Source organism: Saccostrea cucullata, unplaced genomic scaffold (assembly GCF_032062105.1).
Source record: "Saccostrea cucullata isolate Sc308-1 unplaced genomic scaffold, CSIRO_AGI_Scuc_v1 ctg6696, whole genome shotgun sequence".
Lineage (NCBI taxonomy): Eukaryota > Metazoa > Mollusca > Bivalvia > Ostreida > Ostreidae > Saccostrea > Saccostrea cuccullata.
In genome coordinates, this window is record NW_026932827.1 from 7306 (window position 1) to 28857 (window position 21552).

Here is a 21552-nt window from a genome sequence, read left to right on the forward strand (position 1 = left end):
ATTTTTAGTAACCATGGCAACACCGTTCAACAAAATCAAAAACTGATGCACTATTAAATATATCTTAGTGTAGTCTACTTGTGTGTTACATAATATTGAAATCAGACCAAAACTGTAGGAGTAGCATTTTAAAGGGAATTTCAAGGAAAATTCTATTTTTAGTAACCATGGCAACATCGTTCACTGAAATCAAAAACCGATGCACTATTTTATGTATCTTAGTGTAGTTTACTTGTGTACCAAGTAATATTGAAATCAAATCAAAACTGTAGGAGGAGTAGTGTTTTAAAGGAATTTCAAAGAAAATTCTATTTTTAGTAACCATGGCAACACCGTTCAACGAAATCAAAAACCGATGCACTATTTTATGTATCTTAGTGTAGTCTACTTGTGTGCCAAGTTATATTGAAATCAGACCAAAACTGTAGGAGGAGTAGCGTTTTGAAAAATTGTTTACAGACAGACGGACAGACAGACAGACAGACGGACGGACGACGGACACCTTACTATCGCATAAGCTCTTCTGGTCTCTGACCAGTAGAGCTAACAACGACTAAAATACTGACACCCAAAAAAGTGGGTATATTTATAGGAGCAATGGAATTTATATCATGACTACTCCTATTAATATCAACGAGGCTTCACTCGAAACTTTAAAAACCATCAGAAATATTGGAGACAAAAGGACAAAAGTTTCCAAATTGTAAAGTGATTTTTCAGTACTATTAACAAGGCTTACTTAGAGAGGTTTAATTCAGGAAGAGGGAATGTAGGAAAGGACTATCATTAACAGGGGAATGTATGATTCTTCAGTTTTGATCTGATTTCAATATAACTTTGCATAAAAGTAGACTACATTAAGATATATAAAATAGTGCATCGGTTTTTGAATTCGATTAACAATGTTTCATGGTTACTAAAAATAGAATTTTCTGTGAAATTCCTTTAAATGATGTTGAGGGACGTACGCATTATCATTTTATGACTGCACATGTATTGGTGGTTTGTTGTCGTTAAATGTTGCGGGGCCATACGCAATGACATTATAATACGATATAGACTATTTTATTTTCATATGCACTTCTCCTTAGAAAAGGATTGATTGATTGTATATTGTGTCCCTCTCCAGAATTTTTCACTCATATGGAGACGCACCTTACCGGTGGAGAGCTGCAAATTTAGTCCTATGCTCGGCACTCAGGGCCATTTAGCAGGGAGGGATCTTTTTTGTGCCAGCACTACTTCGACAGGGGGCCTCGGTTTATCCGAAGGACCGGTCTCCACGTCCCACAATGGGATTCAAACCCGCGACGTAAGGATAAACTCCTTACTCCGCGGCTCTAGAGAAGACGCTCTAACCACTGCGCCACACGGGCGACCCTTCATAAAGGAACATGCACACCTTATTTTAATATTTGTTCACGTTGGCCCCAATCGTGTGTATCATCCACATTAGACATTACCGTTTACTAATCAGTATTTCTGTAAATGGATATATTCAATTTCAACTGTTGCGGGACCATACGCAACATCCTCGTACTGATCATATGTACCTAAAATATATATTTCTATGAAGTGTTGCTTTTTGACTTTGTATTAGTTTGTTACCTTCTGCTTTGTTTACTAGCTAAACAATTATATCTTTAAATTGGGTCAAGACTAGCTTTAAATTCTCCTTTGGTGTTGTTCTTTTTTCAGCCGTTATATAATGTGTAATTATAATTACATTTGTATAATGCTTATCCCTCACTCTCTCATCAGTCAGAATTGATATTTTGCAGCATTGAAGCTGTTTATTTTTACATTTATTATGTGTCCATGGTCACATATATCTGATTCTATATATATAGGTATATACATGTGTATATAAAAATTAATAAAGCTATTCTTCTGGTGCCATGTGGACATTTTAGAATTATTTCATTGATTATTTATTAATTGCTTTTATTATGCTTTATTGTTCAGGTGTACAGCCATGCCTACAAAGAGGGGACAGAAGTCCTCAGCTACCAAAACAGCCAAGAGGAGGAACGCAATTCAACCTATCACCTGTGGGACCACATAATCAAAATGAACTTGCAAACATTGACTATGACAAGTTAGCGGTAGCAATTCTAAAGCACTCGCAAGGACACAATGGACCAAGTGTTCAACCTCAGGAGGCCCCTTCAGTGCCAGCAGCTACTTACAGACCTGTTTACTTTTATGATTTCGCCGTAATTTGTACGGAGTTTTAGTCTAAAATACGTCTCACATTTAGCCATTTTGAAAATATGGAAATCGGAAATACGTTAGTTTGGAGTTTAACTGTTAGTTGTCGTTATGATCGGTCTTAGTTTCACCCTTTTTGTCGCGAAATAAGAGAGAGATTTCAAACACATAATTGATGTCAGGTTGCCAAAACGCTGTGGTATTATGGAATGAGAAATACCCTGTTGTAAAATCATGTTTTATGTAATCAGAAAAGCATTTTTTCTCTTTAAATATATGTACAATTGATGGAAAGTGAAATCTTACTGGCAAATACCAAATCTCACGGACAAATCTAATAACAAATACTAAGACAGCGTTATGGGTAAACAGGTCTGATGTTGGATTTGCTTGAATCTGCGCAATTAGACTTGTGGTGGTTTCGTCTATATTGCATGCAGATGTACCGAAAGGAGAAGGGGTTTTACTACAACGTTCTCCTCTATTTTATTGGAAACAAGACCTAACTCGAAAGGGCTTGGTTTGATTGTTGGATTGTTACACGCTAATGGACCTCGAAGAGAATGTGATGGTTGATCTGCAACTCATACCGGTAAATAGTTATAGGTGTTTTTTTAATTGTTTAATGATCATGTTCTGTAATATTTAAACTGCAGTTTATTTTTTTTACCCCATTTCAAAGTATCGAAGTAGGTGGGAGTTGTCATATGGGGTAAGAGGGTTTGATCCGAGGAGTTCGTTAACTTGAGCAGCATAGGTTACCAATAAGCCAGGTTGCCAAGTGGATGCGTGATAACCTGCTAGATGTGACTTAAGATAGATTTTTAAGCAGCGTTGAAATGAGTTAAAATAAAAGAAAAAAAATAAACAGATAGCAAAATCAAAGGAACTAAGCATTGAAAACCTCAAAGATAGTGATAAAGATATGCGTTTTTACACCGGACTTTCATTTTCCCTTTTCCTTTAGGATTTTCTAAGACCAAACACAAGAAATATTTCAAGGGTGAGTTATCCAAGAAAACATGAAGTAACACCAACAAAGGCAAGGGGGCCAAAGCGGAAGCTCACACCACAGGACGAATTACTTTTAACTTTGATACGATTGAGACTGGGCTTTCTCAATGAAGATTTAGCTTACAGATTTAGTATTTCAGTATCGACTGTAAATAATATTGTCACTACAAAACATATCTTATCTTATAGATATGTATGTTTTTGATTCCTCAAATGCACAAGTTTCAAATACTTAGGCAACCTAAGGGAAAGTTAGAAAACAACCATACGAATTTCATTGAATCAAAACACTTGGAATCTTTATCTTTTGGTCTGTTTTGCTGATGGTGATAACCTTGGGATTTGGCGGGTTTAGTGAATTTTAATTTGGGATGGTTAACCTGGCGAGATAGGAGCTCCGGATAGTTTCAGCTATACACACTCTCATTCGAATTAGCTGGTTTCTGATCTCCCCAGTATTTTTTGTTGATCTCTAGACACTTTTGTTTGTCTGCCCGGACCTTGGGGATTACTTCTTGATCTCTAGACACTGTTTGTTTTTCCAAGATGTGTCCGGCCTCGCAGTTTAGACGGTTTCTTTTCGTAGCGTTCTTACGTCTAAATCTGTCTCTGGCTGCAGAGACTGGGGCAAATGGCATCAGATTGCCTCGCGGATCTAGGTAATGCAGATTCCGAACAGTGATTAAATAAGAACGATGTCTATTTGCTTCATATGTTTAATACGCAATGAACACAGTCATTTGAAACAAAAGCAATTCATATTTGAGTGCTATGAAATTGATTGTTGAATGATAGACTGATCAAATAAACAATAAATTAGTGCACATACCTAGGATAGCACATGTCCACAAAAAATAAAAGATAGAACCAATCGTAACATAGCATATAAGTTCCGGATAAATCTGATTACCCTCTATCTCCCCCCAAGTCTTTTTGGAGATGGAAGAAAAGAAAAAAAAAAAGACTGATGAATTAGGGCTAAATGTGAAATTCAGGTATTCATTTCGTAATCAGCATGCCATTTTGGAGCGCGAGTAGTGCGTCCGGAGCGGCGTGGTGTCATCTGAGCTGCAGGAGGTGAATGGTGTGGTGTGGGACAAGTTTGGGGCTCCATATTGTTACCATCAACAAACGATGGTCGGTTTTCTGAGGGTGTCTGCTCCTGCATGTCAGGTCTGTGTTTTGCGGGCGATTTGGAAAGTGGTGAATGTGCTTCTCTTTCGACGGGAACCATAGATGAGTCAGTTGCTAGGAAACGAGGTCTTGAGGTTTTCTGGGTTGGCACTAGTGGTATGTCAATGTCGTCTGACAGTGGCTTTGCATCTGGCTCCTTATCATGGTGTTGAGGAAGCTCCTTATTATGTACCTGTGGAGACATATATGCTGTCTTGTGAAGTAAGTCAGTGTCTATGGTCCTTGTGGGTTCAAGTAATTTCACAGGTATAAATTTTTTGAGGAACTTTCTGTTCCGTGTGGTTACTCTGCCAGAGCCATCCATTTTGACGACATATTGGTCAAACTGACGGACTTCAATGACGATCCCCGTTTTGTCCCATTTCAAGGGATGTGGACCAATTTGATTTTGAATGCGGACGTGATCACCAATGATCAATGGTGGGAGGCGCTTGGTATGTTCTGTCCAGCGTTCTGCTGAGCGCATATGGCGGATGCGAAGAGCCTCTTCTCTTGCAAACATAGTCTCCTGCCAAGTGTTGTGAGGTTTGTATTTTCCTGGTGGGATTGGAATGAAGTCTCGGATAGGGTGGTTGAAAACACACATGGCTGGAGACAACTTGGTGTCCCTGTCAGGGGTATTCCTGTACTGGAGCATAGCACGTTGGAACAGATCAGTGTTTAGGTCACCATTAGGGGCGGTGTTGTCTGAGATAAGGCGCTTCACTGTCTTTGCTCCAATTTCGGCTCGGCAATTACTGTGTGGAAATGCGACTGATGATAATCGGTGATGTACACCCCAATCTTTCATGAATTGCCGTGTGGCTGTAGCCGTAAATTCTGGTCCGCCATCTGTTGCAAGCTCGTCTGGAATACCAAAAGTGACGAATGTACGCCTTAGGCAGTTGATTAAACCAGTTGCTCCCTCTGATGATTTCTCGACTATTGGCCAGTTTGAATATCTGTCAACAATGACAAGGTAATTTGTGGTGGAAAAAATCAGCACATAGGCATTGGAATGGATAGTCTGGAGAAATGAGAGGGGTTGGTGGAGCACTGGGGTTGGAAGGTGCAATGCGATTACACTGAATACACTGTGCACGAACAGAAGTTATATCAGGTGTGATTCCTGGCCAGAAGACGGAGACTTCAGCTCTTGAGATCATTGCAGTTACTCCTTGGTGGGCAGAGTGTAGGACTGAAAGGATCTCCTGCCTAAGGGAGGGGGGTATAACAATGCGGTCCTTATATAGAATGACTCCATCTAAAGAGTGGAGGTATTCACGGAACTGAAAGTATTCCCGTAGGGCAGGGGGAAACTCATGCCTGGACTCAGGCAAGCCTGATTCAATGAGCTGAAGTAGTTGATGCATGTTGACATCACTTGTAGTGGCTATGCGGACTCTGTCCCACGTGACTGATTGAATGGATAGAGAGCTGAGTGTTGTGCTTGCTGCAGCAACTAAGTTATCTTCCATGTTGTCAGGATCATCATTGGAACGTATACCAGCAAGGAAATGAGATGGTGGAAGAGCATAGCTAATAGAAGCTATGTCATCAGGTAGTTTCAGTTGCTCAGATTTTCCTGCTGGGTGGCGTGAGAGGCAGTCAGCTGCACGGTGCTTCACACCTGGTATATGGGTTACACGAAATCGGTAACGTAGTGTTTTTTCCTTGAGGTTTCGGAGGCGGGAATTTGGAATGTCCTCTAGGGATCTGTCTCCAAGTATTTTTAAAAGTGGCTTGTGATCTACAGCGATGATGAGATTGTCGCATCCAAGGACAAAGTATCTGGCCTTATCTAGGGCATCTGCGACAGCCAGGGCCTCACCTTCTATGGGTGCATATCTTGATTCCGCTGGGTGGGTGAATCTGCTTCCTACAAGTGTGATTTTCCAGCCTGATGTGCAGCAAAAAGGTTCTCGTCCAGGGCAAGTGCAATGTTTTTGGAACAGCCAAAATCCAATACCAGTTTTTGACCAATCTGTAGCTAAGCAAGTAGGTTTGCTGCGATCAAATATTTTCACCCCATGCTCGATCTCTTTGATGATAGCCTTTTTTGAAATTTGGAAGAGATTGTCAAGTTCGGTGCTCCATTCAAATGGTGCATTATGTTTGAGTAGCTGTCGGAAAGGAGTCATCTTGTCTGCCATGCTGAATGCATATGAAACTTGATTAACAAGTCCAAACCAAGAGCGTACGTCAGTTATGTTTTGAGGGGTTGGGAAATCCATGATGGCATTGAAGTATTTCGCGCATGGACGGACACTGTTTGAAGAGATTTCAAAGCCTGCAAAGTCAACAGTGTCTTGTGCAAACTGGAATTTCTCTGGATTGAGGGTAATGCCATTTCGTCCACAAATGTCTAGCCACTGTGCGACCTGAAAGAAACTGTCCTCAAGGGAATTGGCCCAAAGCAGAACATCATCAATGCATTTAGTTTTGTTTTGTATGTGTGCAACGATCTCGTTATATCTTCTGGTGTAGCCGTCGCCGGAAGCAATATATCCCTGTGGAGCAGTCTTGTAGCGATATCGGCCCCAAGGTGTTATGAATGTTGTAAGATGTCGGTCATCTGGATGGATGGGAACACTGTGGTATCCATTCCAGGCATCTAAAACTGATTTCCTTGTGTCGTGAGGGACAAGTCTTGCTTGGTGAAATGGCGAGGGGGTGTGATGGGTTTCACGGGTAGCGTATGCATTGAGAGGTTGAAAGTCTACGGTGTGGGGAGGTTTGCCATTTTTCTTTGCACACACAACCATTCTATGGCACCATGTCACAGCTTCGCCGATAGGTACAGGCTCTATGACTCCGAGTTGTACATCTTGATCCAGTCCTGCCTTGACTTCCTCTTGCCAATGAATCGGAACAGGAACAGGTGTATGGTGAGCAACAGGTTTGGCGTCAGGCTCCACCATCAGACGCATTGGAGGTCCTCTCATTAGTGGTAGGGCTTGGTGTTCACAAGTGTTGAAAGTGCTGGACCTGTAGTGGTTCAGTAGGAAATCACGGAGTTTAAGTCGATTGTTGTCTGTTGCTGCAAATGGGAGTGTTCTTGGAAGTGGTGGTGGCGGCTGTCGCGTTGGGCATTGGCAGTTTTGTGTCTCCTGAGGTGAATCTGTTGTAATCATATTTTCACTGCAGTTACCAATTGAAGGGAAAGTGTCTGGAATGATTCCAAGTGCAACACAAGCTTCTCTACTAAGGAATAGTTTATCAGAATTGTCAGTCACATATGTCATTTGCCTGGTCTCGACTGGCTTGCCATGGTTGTCTATTCCAGATATGAGAAGGATGGTTGCTCCGAGGATTGTAATGCCCCTATTGTTGGCAGCATGCATCTTCATTGTCACTGGAATGAGGTCAGATTTTGTAAGTCCCAGTTTGTGGATAACCTTAATTCCTGCCAGGCAGCTCTGACATCCTGTGTCGGCCATAGCTGGGAGTTTTATGGTTCTTTGTGGTGCATTCAATGAGAAACCCAGTGCTTTGTGGTCCTCAGGTAAGGATTTGATAATAAGATTGATGAATGGTTGAGGTTTGGAACGCTTTCTGATCCATGTGTCTGATAGATGGTCATAAAGATGATGATCTAATGCGATTGATTTGTTTGAGTGGTGATTGGAGGTGATGTCGGATAGGACACAGAGGGATTCAAATACACCACCTTCATAGCTGTGGGTGTCTGTAGAGGCTGTAGGGAGTTTTTCCTTGTCTTTGCTTCGACGAAGAGCCTCTAAGTGATGGTCCTTGTTGCAATGTCCGCACTTGTGACCATAGGCAGGACATTCTGTTTTGCGGGTACGAGCTGGTGCATGTCTGCCATGACCTTTTTTCCCACAGTAGGAGCATGTTTCATTCTTGTCCTTCAGTGCTATTTGCTTTGTCCTCTTATAACAGCTAGTAGTTGCTGCAGCGTTTGTGTCTAATAGTCGAGAGGCAGACCGTTTTCCTGCTTCCTTGGCTTCAACAAATTGGGTGACTTCCTCTAAAGTCATGTTTTGGTTTTTGTCCCCGAGGAGGTCAAGTTGAATGTCAGGGTCAGCTATGTCTCGTGCAAGTACATCACGAACTATAGTGTCAGTGTAATTTACCTCATGATTGCAGTTGGGGCATGTGATTACAAATTTACAGACTCCTGCTTGCCCACGAAGTTTAGCACTAAAATTACGCACTGGTTCATCCCTGTCTTGACGCATATTATGGAGAGTGACCCTAGCCACCATCGTGTTTTCTTCGCGTACAGCAAGTTTTTTGATGGCTGAAAGTATAGTTTCCTCAGTTTTATCTGTGAGACTGCCTCCAGTAGATCGTGTGAGGTCTTTCCTGAGGGGTTCGTCACAGCATTCCAAGAGCTGAACAACTTTGTCACGGCCTTCAATCTTAGTGGCGCTGACGTATTCGGACCATCTTGACATGAAGTATGACCATTCCTCACTAGTACCAGCTGCTGATATGGAAGGGCGTTTAACTTTCTCTATTTTAGCGGTAGGTGCGTTTAAAGATGAGTGGATGGTGCTGTGAACTGTAAGTAGGGAAGCCACGATGGCAGCTTCTAGGTCTGCAGTTTCATATTCACAGTCGGGGATGGGACACTTGATTTTTGGCATTGTTGTTATTGAAAGTGAAAGTAGACTTGTTTGCTTCCGGTGCCGATGAGACTGTGTTCATAAATAAGAACGATGTCTATTTGCTTCATATGTTTAATACGCAATGAACACAGTCATCTGAAACAAAAGCAATTCATATTTGAGTGCTATGAAATTGATTGTTGAATGATAGACTGATCAAATAAACAATAAATTAGTGCACATACCTAGGATAGCACATGTCCACAAAAAATAAAAGATAGAACCAATCGTAACATAGCATATAAGTTCCGGATAAATCTGATTACCCTCTAGTGATGTTAGTAGGTTCTATGGCGCTTTGATGTATGAGGCGCTCATACCGCCGAGTCACCTGACCCCTCCTCTTACTTGCATAACGACAGTTGGCCTTGAGGCATTTGTAGATTTCAATTTGTGGCTCATGGACCGCTGGCCAATGCGTTCGGCAAGCTTTGTAATTCCCCAACCATATGTCGCATCCCTTTACATTGCATGTCATTCCCCCTCCTGCCACAAGGGGGCGGATGTATCGGTCTAGTTCCTCCATTTCCTCCTGACAGACGAAAATGGCCAATATATCCATATGATACGCCTGAAAAACAGTTGTACGACAAATTTTAGAAAATTGAAAAAAAATTATATCAAGGCAATACCAGAGTATAGGAATAGGGCGCCAACAGTCCAGCTGTTTTATAAATATTCGACTCTTATATATTACCACGAAATAATAGATTTTAAAAAAATGATTGATTGATTGTATATTGTTTAACGTCCCTCTCGAGAATTTTTCACTCATATGGAGACGCCACCACTTGCCGGTGGAGGTCTACAAATTTTGTCCTGTGCTCGGCACTCAGGGCCTTTGAGCAGTGAGGGATCGTTTTTCGTGCCAGCACCTACTGCGACACGGGGACTCGCGGTTTATACGGTCTCATCCGAAAGACCGGTCTCCACGTCCCACAGTGGGATTCGAACCCGCGACGTAAGGATTGACTCCTTACTTTGCGACCTAGAGCAGACGCTCAAAGCACTGCGCCACGCGGACGACTTTAAAACAAAATGAAATGTTAATTACACACAATGTCATCTGTGCAAGTTCAAGGTCACTGGAAGAAAGATTTGATAATTTTTGTCCGGTCCATATCTTATGGATAAACTTGAATCTACTACTTCACACAAACATTGCTTATAATCTGAGGTTGTGTCATGACTTTGAACCACTGTAATTTATGCAAGTTCAAAGTTACTGACAGAAAAAGTTCATTATTCGTGTCTGATCCGTATATTTAATCTTATTTTTTTATGAAGCTGCACCTTCATTTCATTTATAGAAAGTATAAACAGCAATAACATTTGCACTAAAATGTTTTAGCATTTCTCTCTGCTCTTTAATCCATAAACTATTGATGATTAAGGACCTTTGAAAAACCCAGCGGGGGTATTTTGTCCCGTTTGGACAGTTCTAGTTAACTTGACCCCTGAAAATAATTGTTGTGACTCATTTTACAGACAACTAGATTCAGTATATTGAACTCTTCCCTTGAACTACAAATTTTTGAATTATGATAATGCAAACATCAAGCCAAATTGTGATGACAGAGATTGATATCTTAATTTGTTGAAAATTTCCAATAGTAAGGAATGTTGGTTTATACAAGAAAGAACGGCGCATACAGCCCCTGGCCAGGAGGGACCGGGCTCTGGTAGCAAGCGGGCCAAGGGCTGGCATGGAAGGAAGGGAAGCTGGTTGATGGTCCACAGAAACTGCTGGAACTGAAAGCAGTCCTGTTGGAGTTGCTGGAGCAAATAACGGGGTGGAAGCCAGTGGGGTGATTGGAGCTGTGGCAAATATGGAAGTTACAGGAATGGCAATAACAGGTGAAGTCAGGGCCAGTGTCGTGGCTTGGGTAGTGGCCAATGGAGGGCAGACTGTGGTTACAGGTTGAGGGAGAGGAAGCCTAACAGGCAACTTGGGAATGAAAGCCTCAACCAGCTTCTTCTAGGCGGGCTCTGGATTGATGGCTCTGAGTGGTGTCCTCTCCACAACCTAGCTACCAGTGGTAGGGGAAGGTGAGGATTCCAAATCAGACCCGGCAAACAGCTCTATTTCTGGTTCCTCAGCCAACTTTTGTTCAACAGGCTTCCACATAGTTTTCAAGTGGTCTGGCTCGATGCCAAGGGAGGTGGCGAAGTGAGCTGCCTGTCGTCTCCTCTGTCCCTCCTGCTGAGTGAATTTGGCTACTTGGAGGTCTGGGTTTTGTTTCTGGACGGCCATCTTTCGGCTTAAGCTAGCAACACTCTTGGATCAAAGAGGACCCTATCATCCATCTTGACCTTGTAGTAGGTTTCCGCATCCTCCAGCACTGCCCGGATCTCTCATGGTATTAGGCTGATACTTAATAGAGTAAAATTGCTGGGGGAGGAAGGGTTGTACGCAGCATACTGGTCAACCTTTGGGTGGAAGGAGCTTTGAAGTCAGTAGCTGTACTCTCCCATCTTTCCAACATAGCTGAAGCACTTCTGGACTTCCGGATCTTCAGCTTTACAGGGAAAGCTAAAAATATTCCTACTCTACTTAAGTAATAAAGACGGCAGACGAGAAGAGGCCTTGGTGTTACGGTCTGTAGGTTCTATGAGGAAGCGGTAATGTTCTGGATGGTACGACAGCCACAAACAGTTATTTTCCGATAAGAGCTCGTCAACCGGAACGTAAGTGGCGGTAACGGCATCCTTGTGTCTCCGAATGATGTGTGTCTGAATGTGATGAAAATTTTCAATATTGTTGGATTATAACTGTATTTTGTAAAACCGTTCACGGTAGCTCAGTCTGTCGAGCGCTTGCTCCGTGATCGGGAGGTCGTGAGTTCGTATCTCGGCCGCGACTTACCTAAGTCGATAACAAATGGGTAGCAACTGTTCCCTCGCCATGCGCTCGGCACTATGAAGTGAAAGTTGCGGGTCCTTCGGATGAGACCTTTAAAACCGAGGCCCCGTGTCAGCGGCTGGCGTTGGCACGATAAAGATCCCTCACTGCTCAGTGGCCCTGAGTGCCGTGTAAAGGTCAAAATTTGAAGGCCTTCTCCGGCATACGGTGACGTTTCCATACGAGTAAAAAATTCTCGAGAGGAACTTGAAAGTATATTCAATCAATAAATGAATTTATTTTATAAATATGCATGTTTTTTGCTTTCATCAAATCATGATAAAAATTGAGAAGAAAAATTACTAATATACTCCCGTTTGCCATTAATAAATGTACCTGTGATGTTATATTTAGTTGAAATTTTTAAAGAGGTTGTTGAAAAATGAATACATTACATTTTATCATAAATAACCATCAGTCAGTCCAGGAAACTTTTAAGAACTTTGAAAATACATGTATTAGTTACAGTGTTCAATATTTGGCGGAATTAAACCTTAAGCAAAAATGCAAATTGTTCTAATCCATCTGACATATCATTCATGTGACCGGTCGGTGTGCAGGGATGCTCATTCCTCCTTGGCACCTGATCCCACCTCTGATGTTTCGGAGGTCAGTGTTTGCTTGCTTCAATTTTGTATTGCTTTATGGACTTTGATATTGAATACTGTTCATTATCTCCATATTCTTCATTCATGTTACTTATCCTTCATTTATGTTACTTAAGGGTAATTTTATTAAATCAGGGTTAGGGTTTATTAAATCACCATGCATGAAAAAAAAAAAACAGTATAGGGGAAATGTTGTATCTACAGACAATAAAATTCATAACGGTGGTAGATTTTCATTAATTTTATTATCAGGATCTTATCAGGATTTTTGTATAATACTGACTTTTACAGTTTATGATAAGTTTTGTAACTTGCATACAATCTCATTGATAATGTCATAGTGATATGGCAAATTTGTTCATCTCATTATTTGCTCTTTTGGCATAATGGATATCATCTGTAAACCAAGGAGTATTAAATTTTGGTCGTAGAACGACCTTCTTTGATTTTTGAGGTGCATGAAAATCAATGGTAGTTTGCAGGACTGTATTGTAGTGAATAATAGATGATTTTCAACGGATTCTTCCTCATAAGTTACATTTGAAAAATTCATATCGTTTTTGAAATCGCTTACTAGTATGTCAATATCATGAATTTTCCGAAAACTTGCCTTTTTTCTCCCTTGGAGCTTTAGATAGACGCAGTAAAGCACAGATAGCAAGGTACTCACCTCTTATATTGCCACTATTGTCAGAAATACTAGGATCTGCCAAAAATGGCGTTTCCTGTAATACAAGATTTAACGTCTCTCGTTATGAAAGGGACATGGACAGAAGTTAAAAATATTTAAATTTATTTTTGAACGCCGGCGTGGCGCAGTGGTTAGAGCGTCTGCTCTAGAGAGAAAATTTATTTTTGAACGCCCGCGTGGTGCAGTGGTTAGAGCGTCTGCCCTAGAGTCGCGAAGTAAGAAGTTACGGTCACACGGCGGGTGTGACCGGTCTGCAGTGGATGCTCCCTCCTCTATGGCACTTGATCCTACCTCTGATGTTTCAGAGGTCCGTGTTTGCTCTGCTCTTTTTTTTGTATATTGTTTAATGGACGTTGAAATTGAATACTGTTCGTTATCTCCATATCCATCCTAATGTCACTGCTCAAAGGCCCCGAGTACCGAGCATAAGAAAAAAAATTGAAGCCTTTCAGCGGCAAGTGGTAGTGTCTCCATATGAATGAAAAATTCTCGAGGGATATTAAACAACGTACAATCAATTATTTTTTTTATCAAATTATAAACATAGTAATGGTCCAACTTAGTAATGGTCATTGAAAATTTGAACTTCGGTTGTCGAAATACAAGACAAATTTAGAGCTCCAAATCTTTGTTTTGTAAACTTTACGGTCCGTGTTATGGTTTGTTTACATAATATTAATATACTTATACATGATAGTCCAAAGTATTTTAATATAAAAAGTTATTTCTTTATTTAAACAGTCACCTACAAGTGATTTGTTGAATTTCATTTTATAAATGTGATATTTTAGAATGCTTGTGCCTTGATTAGGTTTACAAAAACCTGAAGTTCACTATCTCGTTTGTTATTAAACAAATGATGTTTAACTTTCACCTGATCAGTAGATGATGACATTCCCAGGAATTGTAAAACTTATAAACTCTTTTTAAAAAAAAACTATGTCAATGCCCATTTAATATATCTAGTGTATGGCCATGTGTTTAATAGTCAGTGCATGTGATACAATACGCCCATAGAGCATCAAGCCCTTCAAGGTGAGCATTAACTTTCAAATTGTTGCTGAACCATCTTTATATGGAGAATCATGTATACTGAACATTTTAACATGGCAATTTAAATTGAATCAGATTTATTAAATAACAAACTATAAAGGCGTGCATAATTGCTCAATCAAATTTAAGTCCGATTCCATTCAAAGTTCAGCATAATCCTCTTGAGTTCGATCTGTACTATGACTGTCTGTGTCACTCTCGGAGGCTGTTGGTCTATATTTTTTTAAATTCTCGTGAAGAAGTACATCCTTTTGACATTCATCACAACTGCACAATTAACACGTCAGTCTCAACATGTGTGATGTTGATCTAGTGATACACTGAACTAAGTTCATTTTCCTTCACACAATTATATTAAAAACCTTTCTACTACAAGTGTGTGACATGAAACAGTTCTCGCTTCTTGTTCCACTTTTCTTCGATGGTATGTCATAATGAATTGCAAAGAAGTGAGGCAAGTGCAGGACTTCTTTCACCACACTGACAGATAAGGTATAACATAAAGACAAGCCCTTGTTCTTCTGGTTCTTTAAACAGCTAGAATTGCACACAGGACAGTTACTGATTGTATTGACTGCTTTAAACACATCATCAGGTATCTGTTGAATCCTTGTTCTCACGTGCAAAGGCAACTGGAAGGAAATTTTCTTCACTGACTGGCACTGCAGCTCATAAGTGAAGTAGTTTCTACTAAGTCTAGTATTAATTTTGTAATCAATTTAAAGTTTTGGAGTACTTTTATTTATTTAGCTATTGGTCTATCAGAAGTTTGTGAAATCAGCTTCATAGAGGATGTGTATGCTGTGCATTCTGCCAATCTGTATGGACTTGTTAATGTTTCATTTGGTAATATTAAGTTTCTTACCTGCCATGTGAAATGTTCCCATCCTTCACAGTTAGAGAAAACTTTGAAAAAGTTTGGAAAAGATGACTGCCCAGACATAATAATCGGAAAAATTAAATTCTAGAAACCTTTCACAAAAGGGGCAATTTAATTGTCAATGCGGATTATCGACATTTAAAAGGATAACAATTAAATTTAGATGTTGGATGACCTCTCGCATACTCGCTACATTAACATCCATAGAGGATCACGTCAGATAGGTCAAATTAGAATGACTGTAGAATTCAACAGATATACGATAATATTTTAATAAATTCCATTCTTATTAAAATGAAATGTTAGACCATATCGCATACTTTCTTAGGACCACGCAAGAATTTGCGGTTGCACTGTTGTAACCACTTTGCCCGTCTGTCTGTCATTGAAGCAGACCTGCCTACCCTTCCGCTTTTGGCGTATTTCTTCCGCTTTTTACCTCCAAACTACGCTATTACGCCACATGTATTAAATTTACGCTTTTTAGCTCACCTGAGCCGAAGGCTCAAGTGAGCTTTTCTGATCACATTTTGTCCGTCGTCCGACCGTCCGTCCGTCTGTAAACTTTTTACAATTTCGACTTCTTCTCAAGAACCACTGGGCCAATTTTGACCAAACTTGGTACAAAAAATCCTTGGGTAAATTTAAATTGTTAAAGTAAAGGGCCAGGTCCCCTCACAAGGGGAGATAATCAAGAAAAGACAAAAATAGTGTGGGGTCATTAAAAAATCATCTTCTCAAGAACCATCCGACATCCTCCACTTATTTAACTACTGAAAGTACTGATACGTGTTGATTTTAATGACAGTTTCAATAAAAGAATGAGTGCACTTCAGTACGTCATTTGGAGCCTTTTCGGCTACACATTTTAAGCTTAACATTACAATATATCGCTAAATTAATCTATGATTAATGTGCAAGTATATGCTTTTGATATTTATTTCTAGAATTTTTTGTCAAACATATTTCTATAACTACAGAAAATGTAATTAGAAAGATCATGTAAAAGTCTTAAATTCCGGCAATTTTGACAGGACCATTTTCGAATATAAGGTATTCACAAATAGGCGGAGACATTTAAACTGCATGGTTGTTGAATGTAAACATTAGCACATATGACATTTTTCGCACTACAAATCGAATCGGAGATGAGAGAAAAAGAGAGAGATCGTGTTGATTTTATGGTGCATAATTATTAAATGATTTATATGTTAAGGGATGGGATAGATGCTCGGCAGACCGTTATATAAATGCGACATAAGCCTATACATGTACTTACTAATGACACTGTCAATACCAGAATTCTTTCAAAACACACCCAATGAAAATCATAATGTTACATGTAAATAAGAGACACATTATCTTCAAATCCTATTAAAATTTGCGCAAAAATCTCCCATAGACTGAAGTTGGAAGTACGAAAGATAATGTCACAACAGAGACTTAAACACGATGAAATTTTCAATGAACGCGTAAGCGTATCGAACAGCACAAGGTCACGTGAGAAAGGTAATTATAATATCAATCGTTGTTGCTCAGTGACCGGTTAATTTACTAGCTATCTCGACCCTAGTTTGGAGACATTTTTTTGAAAATTAGATATGAGCAGCAACTTGGCCAACATTGCCCTTTGGATATGTATAAGTTTAAGTTAAAATACATATTCTGTGCAAATAAGAAAAATGGCCAAGTTGCGGCTCGATGTAAACAAAGTCGTTGAAAACTGGTATGCATATGAATAACAATAGAAATGAGACAAAACTGTTAGACCCCCGTCTCAAATCTAGTTTCGCTCTGCATTATTTGATACTTTCATGTAATATAATATACCAAAACCTGCTCTTAAGATATTGTTTAATACATATAAAACATAAATTTAAAGAATTTTGGAATTTTGTTTTGCGCAAAACATCGGGATCCAACTCTCATAGCTTAAGTGCACTCATTCTTTAATATTTCACACTTTGATCACATCTTTTTCAAGTTATGTTCATTTATGCTCAATAAGGAAGTTTGTTAGAATTAAATAAAAAAGAAAATGACGCGATTATAAAGAGTCAAAAAGGTGAGGTTTGTTTTGATCAGGTTATAACCTTAGAATGATATACTAAAATCTGTAAGACTTCTCCTAGTTCATTTTTAAAAATAAATTAAGAAGGTATATTTTTCTGATCAAAGTTTGTTTAAAAGGGCTATTGATAGCAAAGCCATTTCTTTTACTAAAGTTTCTCCCTGTAACGTGTTCAGGGGTCGTACCTGGTTGATTCCAGGATCTCGGTAAAGATTGATATAATTGACAAATAATTTTCCCTTTAAAAATGATTGGTTAAAATGATTGGCTTGCGAGTTTAAAAAATATGGCCCTTCCCTTACTTAGGGGAAAATCACACTTGAATGTCGGCCTTATATTTACAAAAAATTACGGCATTTAAACTTAAATAGTAAATTTACTAAAGCTATGCCTTGGACCTCTTCCCTTGCGATATGAGCCACCACTTCCTAAGGAAATTTTTCTGGATCCACCTAAAAAGAAATGCAATCGGGCTTGGGCTGCCGACTTGAATATATGCGATAACGCTTAAATTATTAAAGAAAATCGCTGTCATTCGAGTGTTTTATTGCATGTAGAAAATACTTTTGTGATACTGGGATGAGATGGACACGCTGGCGCACCGAATACAATTCCAATACAATTCCGTTCCATTTTGAGTTCTTAACAAAACAAGGAAATCGGCAAGGGGTATTAAGAAATTTTACAATTATGAAATTTTGAATATTGAATGAAACCTTCAATTCATTTACCTGTATAGCCAAAACAGAATATGAAGTAGTCCACGCTATTACTTATTGCTATTACATGTAGCAATTTTTCTAAAACCTATTAATGGTTGATTCCCTAGACATCAATAAAATGGAAACCTCCTCAAAAGAAGTATGTATACATAATATGTCCAGGACATTTTGTTTGATCCAAAATGAATGTTACACTGAGTTTTCATTGTTTACCAATACAAAAACACCATTTTAAAGTCAGTCATTCAAAAGTAGTTGGGTGAGATAAACTTTGTGCATTATTTTTTTTTCCTTTAAAGATGAAGAAAATGTTTTTGAATAACCAAACATTTTTAAAACAATTGTTTTCCATTTCAACACAAATTGAGAAACGTTCGGGCAAATCCTCAGCTGTCAGGCAATTATCCTCATTGTATTCTAGATGTTCTAGACCTACAGGGTTATTGTTGGTAATGGGTCGTAAGTTAACCAATCATTCAAGGTGGATAAGGGATTGTAGGCTAACCTATAGTGTTATGTTGGGTAAAGGGTTGTTGGTTAACCTAATGCGTTACGGTGGGTAAGGGATTTTCGATTAATTCACTAAGTTGTATTGGGCAAGGGGTTGTAATGTACCTATGTAGTAATGCTGAGGACGGACTGTTGGTTCACATACTTGGTAAGGGGTTGTTGGATAATCTACTAGGTTATAGTGGGTAAGGACTTGTAGGTAAATCTACTTTGTAGTTGTTAAAAGGGGTCATAGATAAGCCTATTGGGTTCTGGTGACTGAGAGAATGCTCAGTGATCTACAGTGTCATAGTGGGTAGGGTGCTGTAGGTTAGCCTGCGAGGTTATGCTCCGTAAGTGGCTGTTTGTAAGCCTTTTGAGTTACGTTAAGAAAAGGATGAAATATTATCACGCGAGAAACAGTTGGTTAAGGGTTAAATGTTGACCTTGATGTGTAATAAGTTAAACGGATGAAAGTTTACCTAGAGATAGGAAGTGGTAAACACAGAAGTAATTCCGTAACCTTTATCCCGTATTCCAACATTTTTATCAAAATCGAAAGTATCAAGTTATAAACAGATATTTTTACAGAAAAAATGTCTGACACCCTTATGGTAAAATGGGTGGAATTTTGCATTCCCGCAACAGCATCACGTCAAAGTGTCTTTACCCTTACCCTAACCGTAAATTCTAGCCTTAACCTCAATTACTCATCACTACGCATACTCATTGCTTAAATACTGAATATTCGGTGATGGGATATACATAAAGGCGTTTTGAAGTGCAATGCAAATAATATTTTAGATTCCACAATCAATCATCGTCTGATGAATTCGATTTTTACGGATTTCATAATTATTTATTTAAAACATCATTACTCTAGTATTTTCAAGGTTGCTGGGTGTAAGACGTTTAAGAACATAAGGTCTCTGTAGAGGCAATGTGTAAGGTTCTCTTTGAAGAGGAGGTGTCTTACTCAGCTCCATCTGTATATCTTTATTATCCTCACGAAGTTTTTCATTCTTCTCATCATCGTCAGGACTTGTATCTATCCTTTAAGGCTTTCCTCGGTTCGACTTGCATGTAATTATGTTCGTCGTATACAACGTCATTCCAGGTAAGTGGGTGATCAGCGGTAGGGAGCAAGAGACTGGAGTTAAACATAAGACAGGGACAGTCTGCGAAATCAGAATGATGTGCCGAAGTTATTTGCAACTCCCGCCTGTTAACTTGGCCAATGCATATGTAAATTGGCAAAGACATATGCAAAGTGTTGTTGTGGGGTAATGAGTTCATAAGTTCTTTATGGGCCAGATGTCTGAGAGCATCTGCAGGTAATCGTCTCGGCATGTACAGCAGTAGGATTGTAAATCCCCTGCATGAACACAATAGCAATTCTAGCCCTCTTTGTTAAGTTGTAAACGTAACTCTTTGTCGTCAACATCAACCGCACACGCTATAAGTAACAATATTCCCGCATGAAGACTTTCTGATAAAGGTAGGCAGTGGAAATTAAAATGCATTTCTAGGGGTACGGAGTTAGTCTCATTTTCTGGAACTTAGAAATGGATCCATGCAGCACTTTATGTAAAAAAAAAAATGGTACTGAAAGAAGTGGGTATCTAAAAAAAAAATTTAACCTCTAATTTACGTCTTGTATGTCAGGCAACTCCCAATAAAATATAGAAAGAAGTCTTAGGAATGCGTCACAAAAAGTGGCTTTCCTAAAGATGACCAATGGATTTGTAAGTTAATTTTATGTTATCACATGATTAAAAAGACAATTTCTTTCTATATTGTAAACCTGTTCTTAATTTAAGTTCACAAGAGGAAAGGCCACCTGTAAATGTTGCTAAATAGTGACTTTAAGATGCCTTACAGAAGTTAATTACTTTAAGCAACCATTAATCTGCAAATTCTTTTCATATGTTTGACAAAAAGGTTTGTTTGTATCATCTGTCCTTAATGACAGTGCTTGATTTGTCAAGTCTTTACTTTTGTTTTCCTTTTAACGGCGCGTGATACAAATCTATCAAACTCTTGAGGTGTCAAAAATGGGGGCGGTGGGCATTTGTGGATCTTCTCTTGGAAGAGCAAGCAGCCTTGCTGACATTCGCATTCTTAAAAGTGTGAAGTTTTTAAAAAAGTTTATTTCCTGCATTTTTAATTAGCCAGATGTTGGCTAAAACTGTGATAAGAAGTTGACTTGACTCGTATCATAGACGGAAACCCGCCGAAATATGGCTGAGATATTGCCGACTTGGCGTTAAACAATATTTAATCAATCAATCTTAGCCGGAAACACTTGTTTGAGGCTGAGGATGAAATTTTTCATATTTTCTAATCTCCATAGGATAATGAGCACGCCCACCTTTTTACAGGCTAAACACATACAAAAAATGTAGTCAGCGCATGTTTTTCTATTGTTCTCCCTTTTATGGCAATTGTATATTTATATGTATTGCCTCATATTAAAAGGAGATCAATAGACAAACATGCGCTCATGGTTAAAAAGGGGGAAAATTACTGTTTCTTCGTGTGTTCACTTTCTCTATAGTAAACAGGCCATTTTGTCCGGTGTGTAACTCTGAGAATACTAAAACTCGTGACGTGACGTGTACGGAAACACGTATTCTGCAGGGCGACTGTGATTGTCCATATCTGTTTCAATCCATTCCCATCAAGCCACGGGCCATTCTTTTTCTCTTATATCTATAAGATTATTCTTATATTCATCTCAAAAGTATTTCATTTCGCTATCTTTATATATTTTTGAGTGCATTATATGTCTCTACATGTTCGTAGTCTACAAAAAAAAAATAGATTTATTATGTTTTTAACCACTGCTTAACATGAACATCCAAAGTGAGATCCAGTAAATAAAATTGAACTCATACCATCCTGTAAAGGTAATTGAAATGTTTTTCTATTTTTTTTTTATACAAGGAAAAAAAGAAAGTCAGTCTTACTGTTGTTAGCGGGTCTCGATCCCGACTTGAATGTTATTGATTCTGTGCATTAGCGATTGAGCTAGTCGGCACATATTCGAACACGCGAATTGTTGACATCAGCCATTGCTGTTGATCATCAATGCGAATGGCTAC

General features: G+C 39.1%; 1 protein-coding gene across 1 annotated transcript; it reads right to left on the bottom strand.

The window, feature by feature from the left end:
- Positions 1–4216: 4216 nt before the first annotated feature.
- LOC134236304 (uncharacterized) lies at positions 4217–9292 on the bottom strand. Its single transcript, XM_062718481.1, has 3 exons — positions 9218–9292; positions 5405–9128; positions 4217–5265 (listed from the first exon to the last, which is right to left on the bottom strand). The coding sequence occupies exons 2-3, from the start codon at positions 9009–9011 to the stop codon at positions 4217–4219; spliced, it is 4656 nt and encodes a 1551-aa protein (XP_062574465.1). The 5' UTR covers positions 9012–9128; positions 9218–9292.
- Between the last annotated feature and the right edge of the window lie 12260 nt (positions 9293–21552).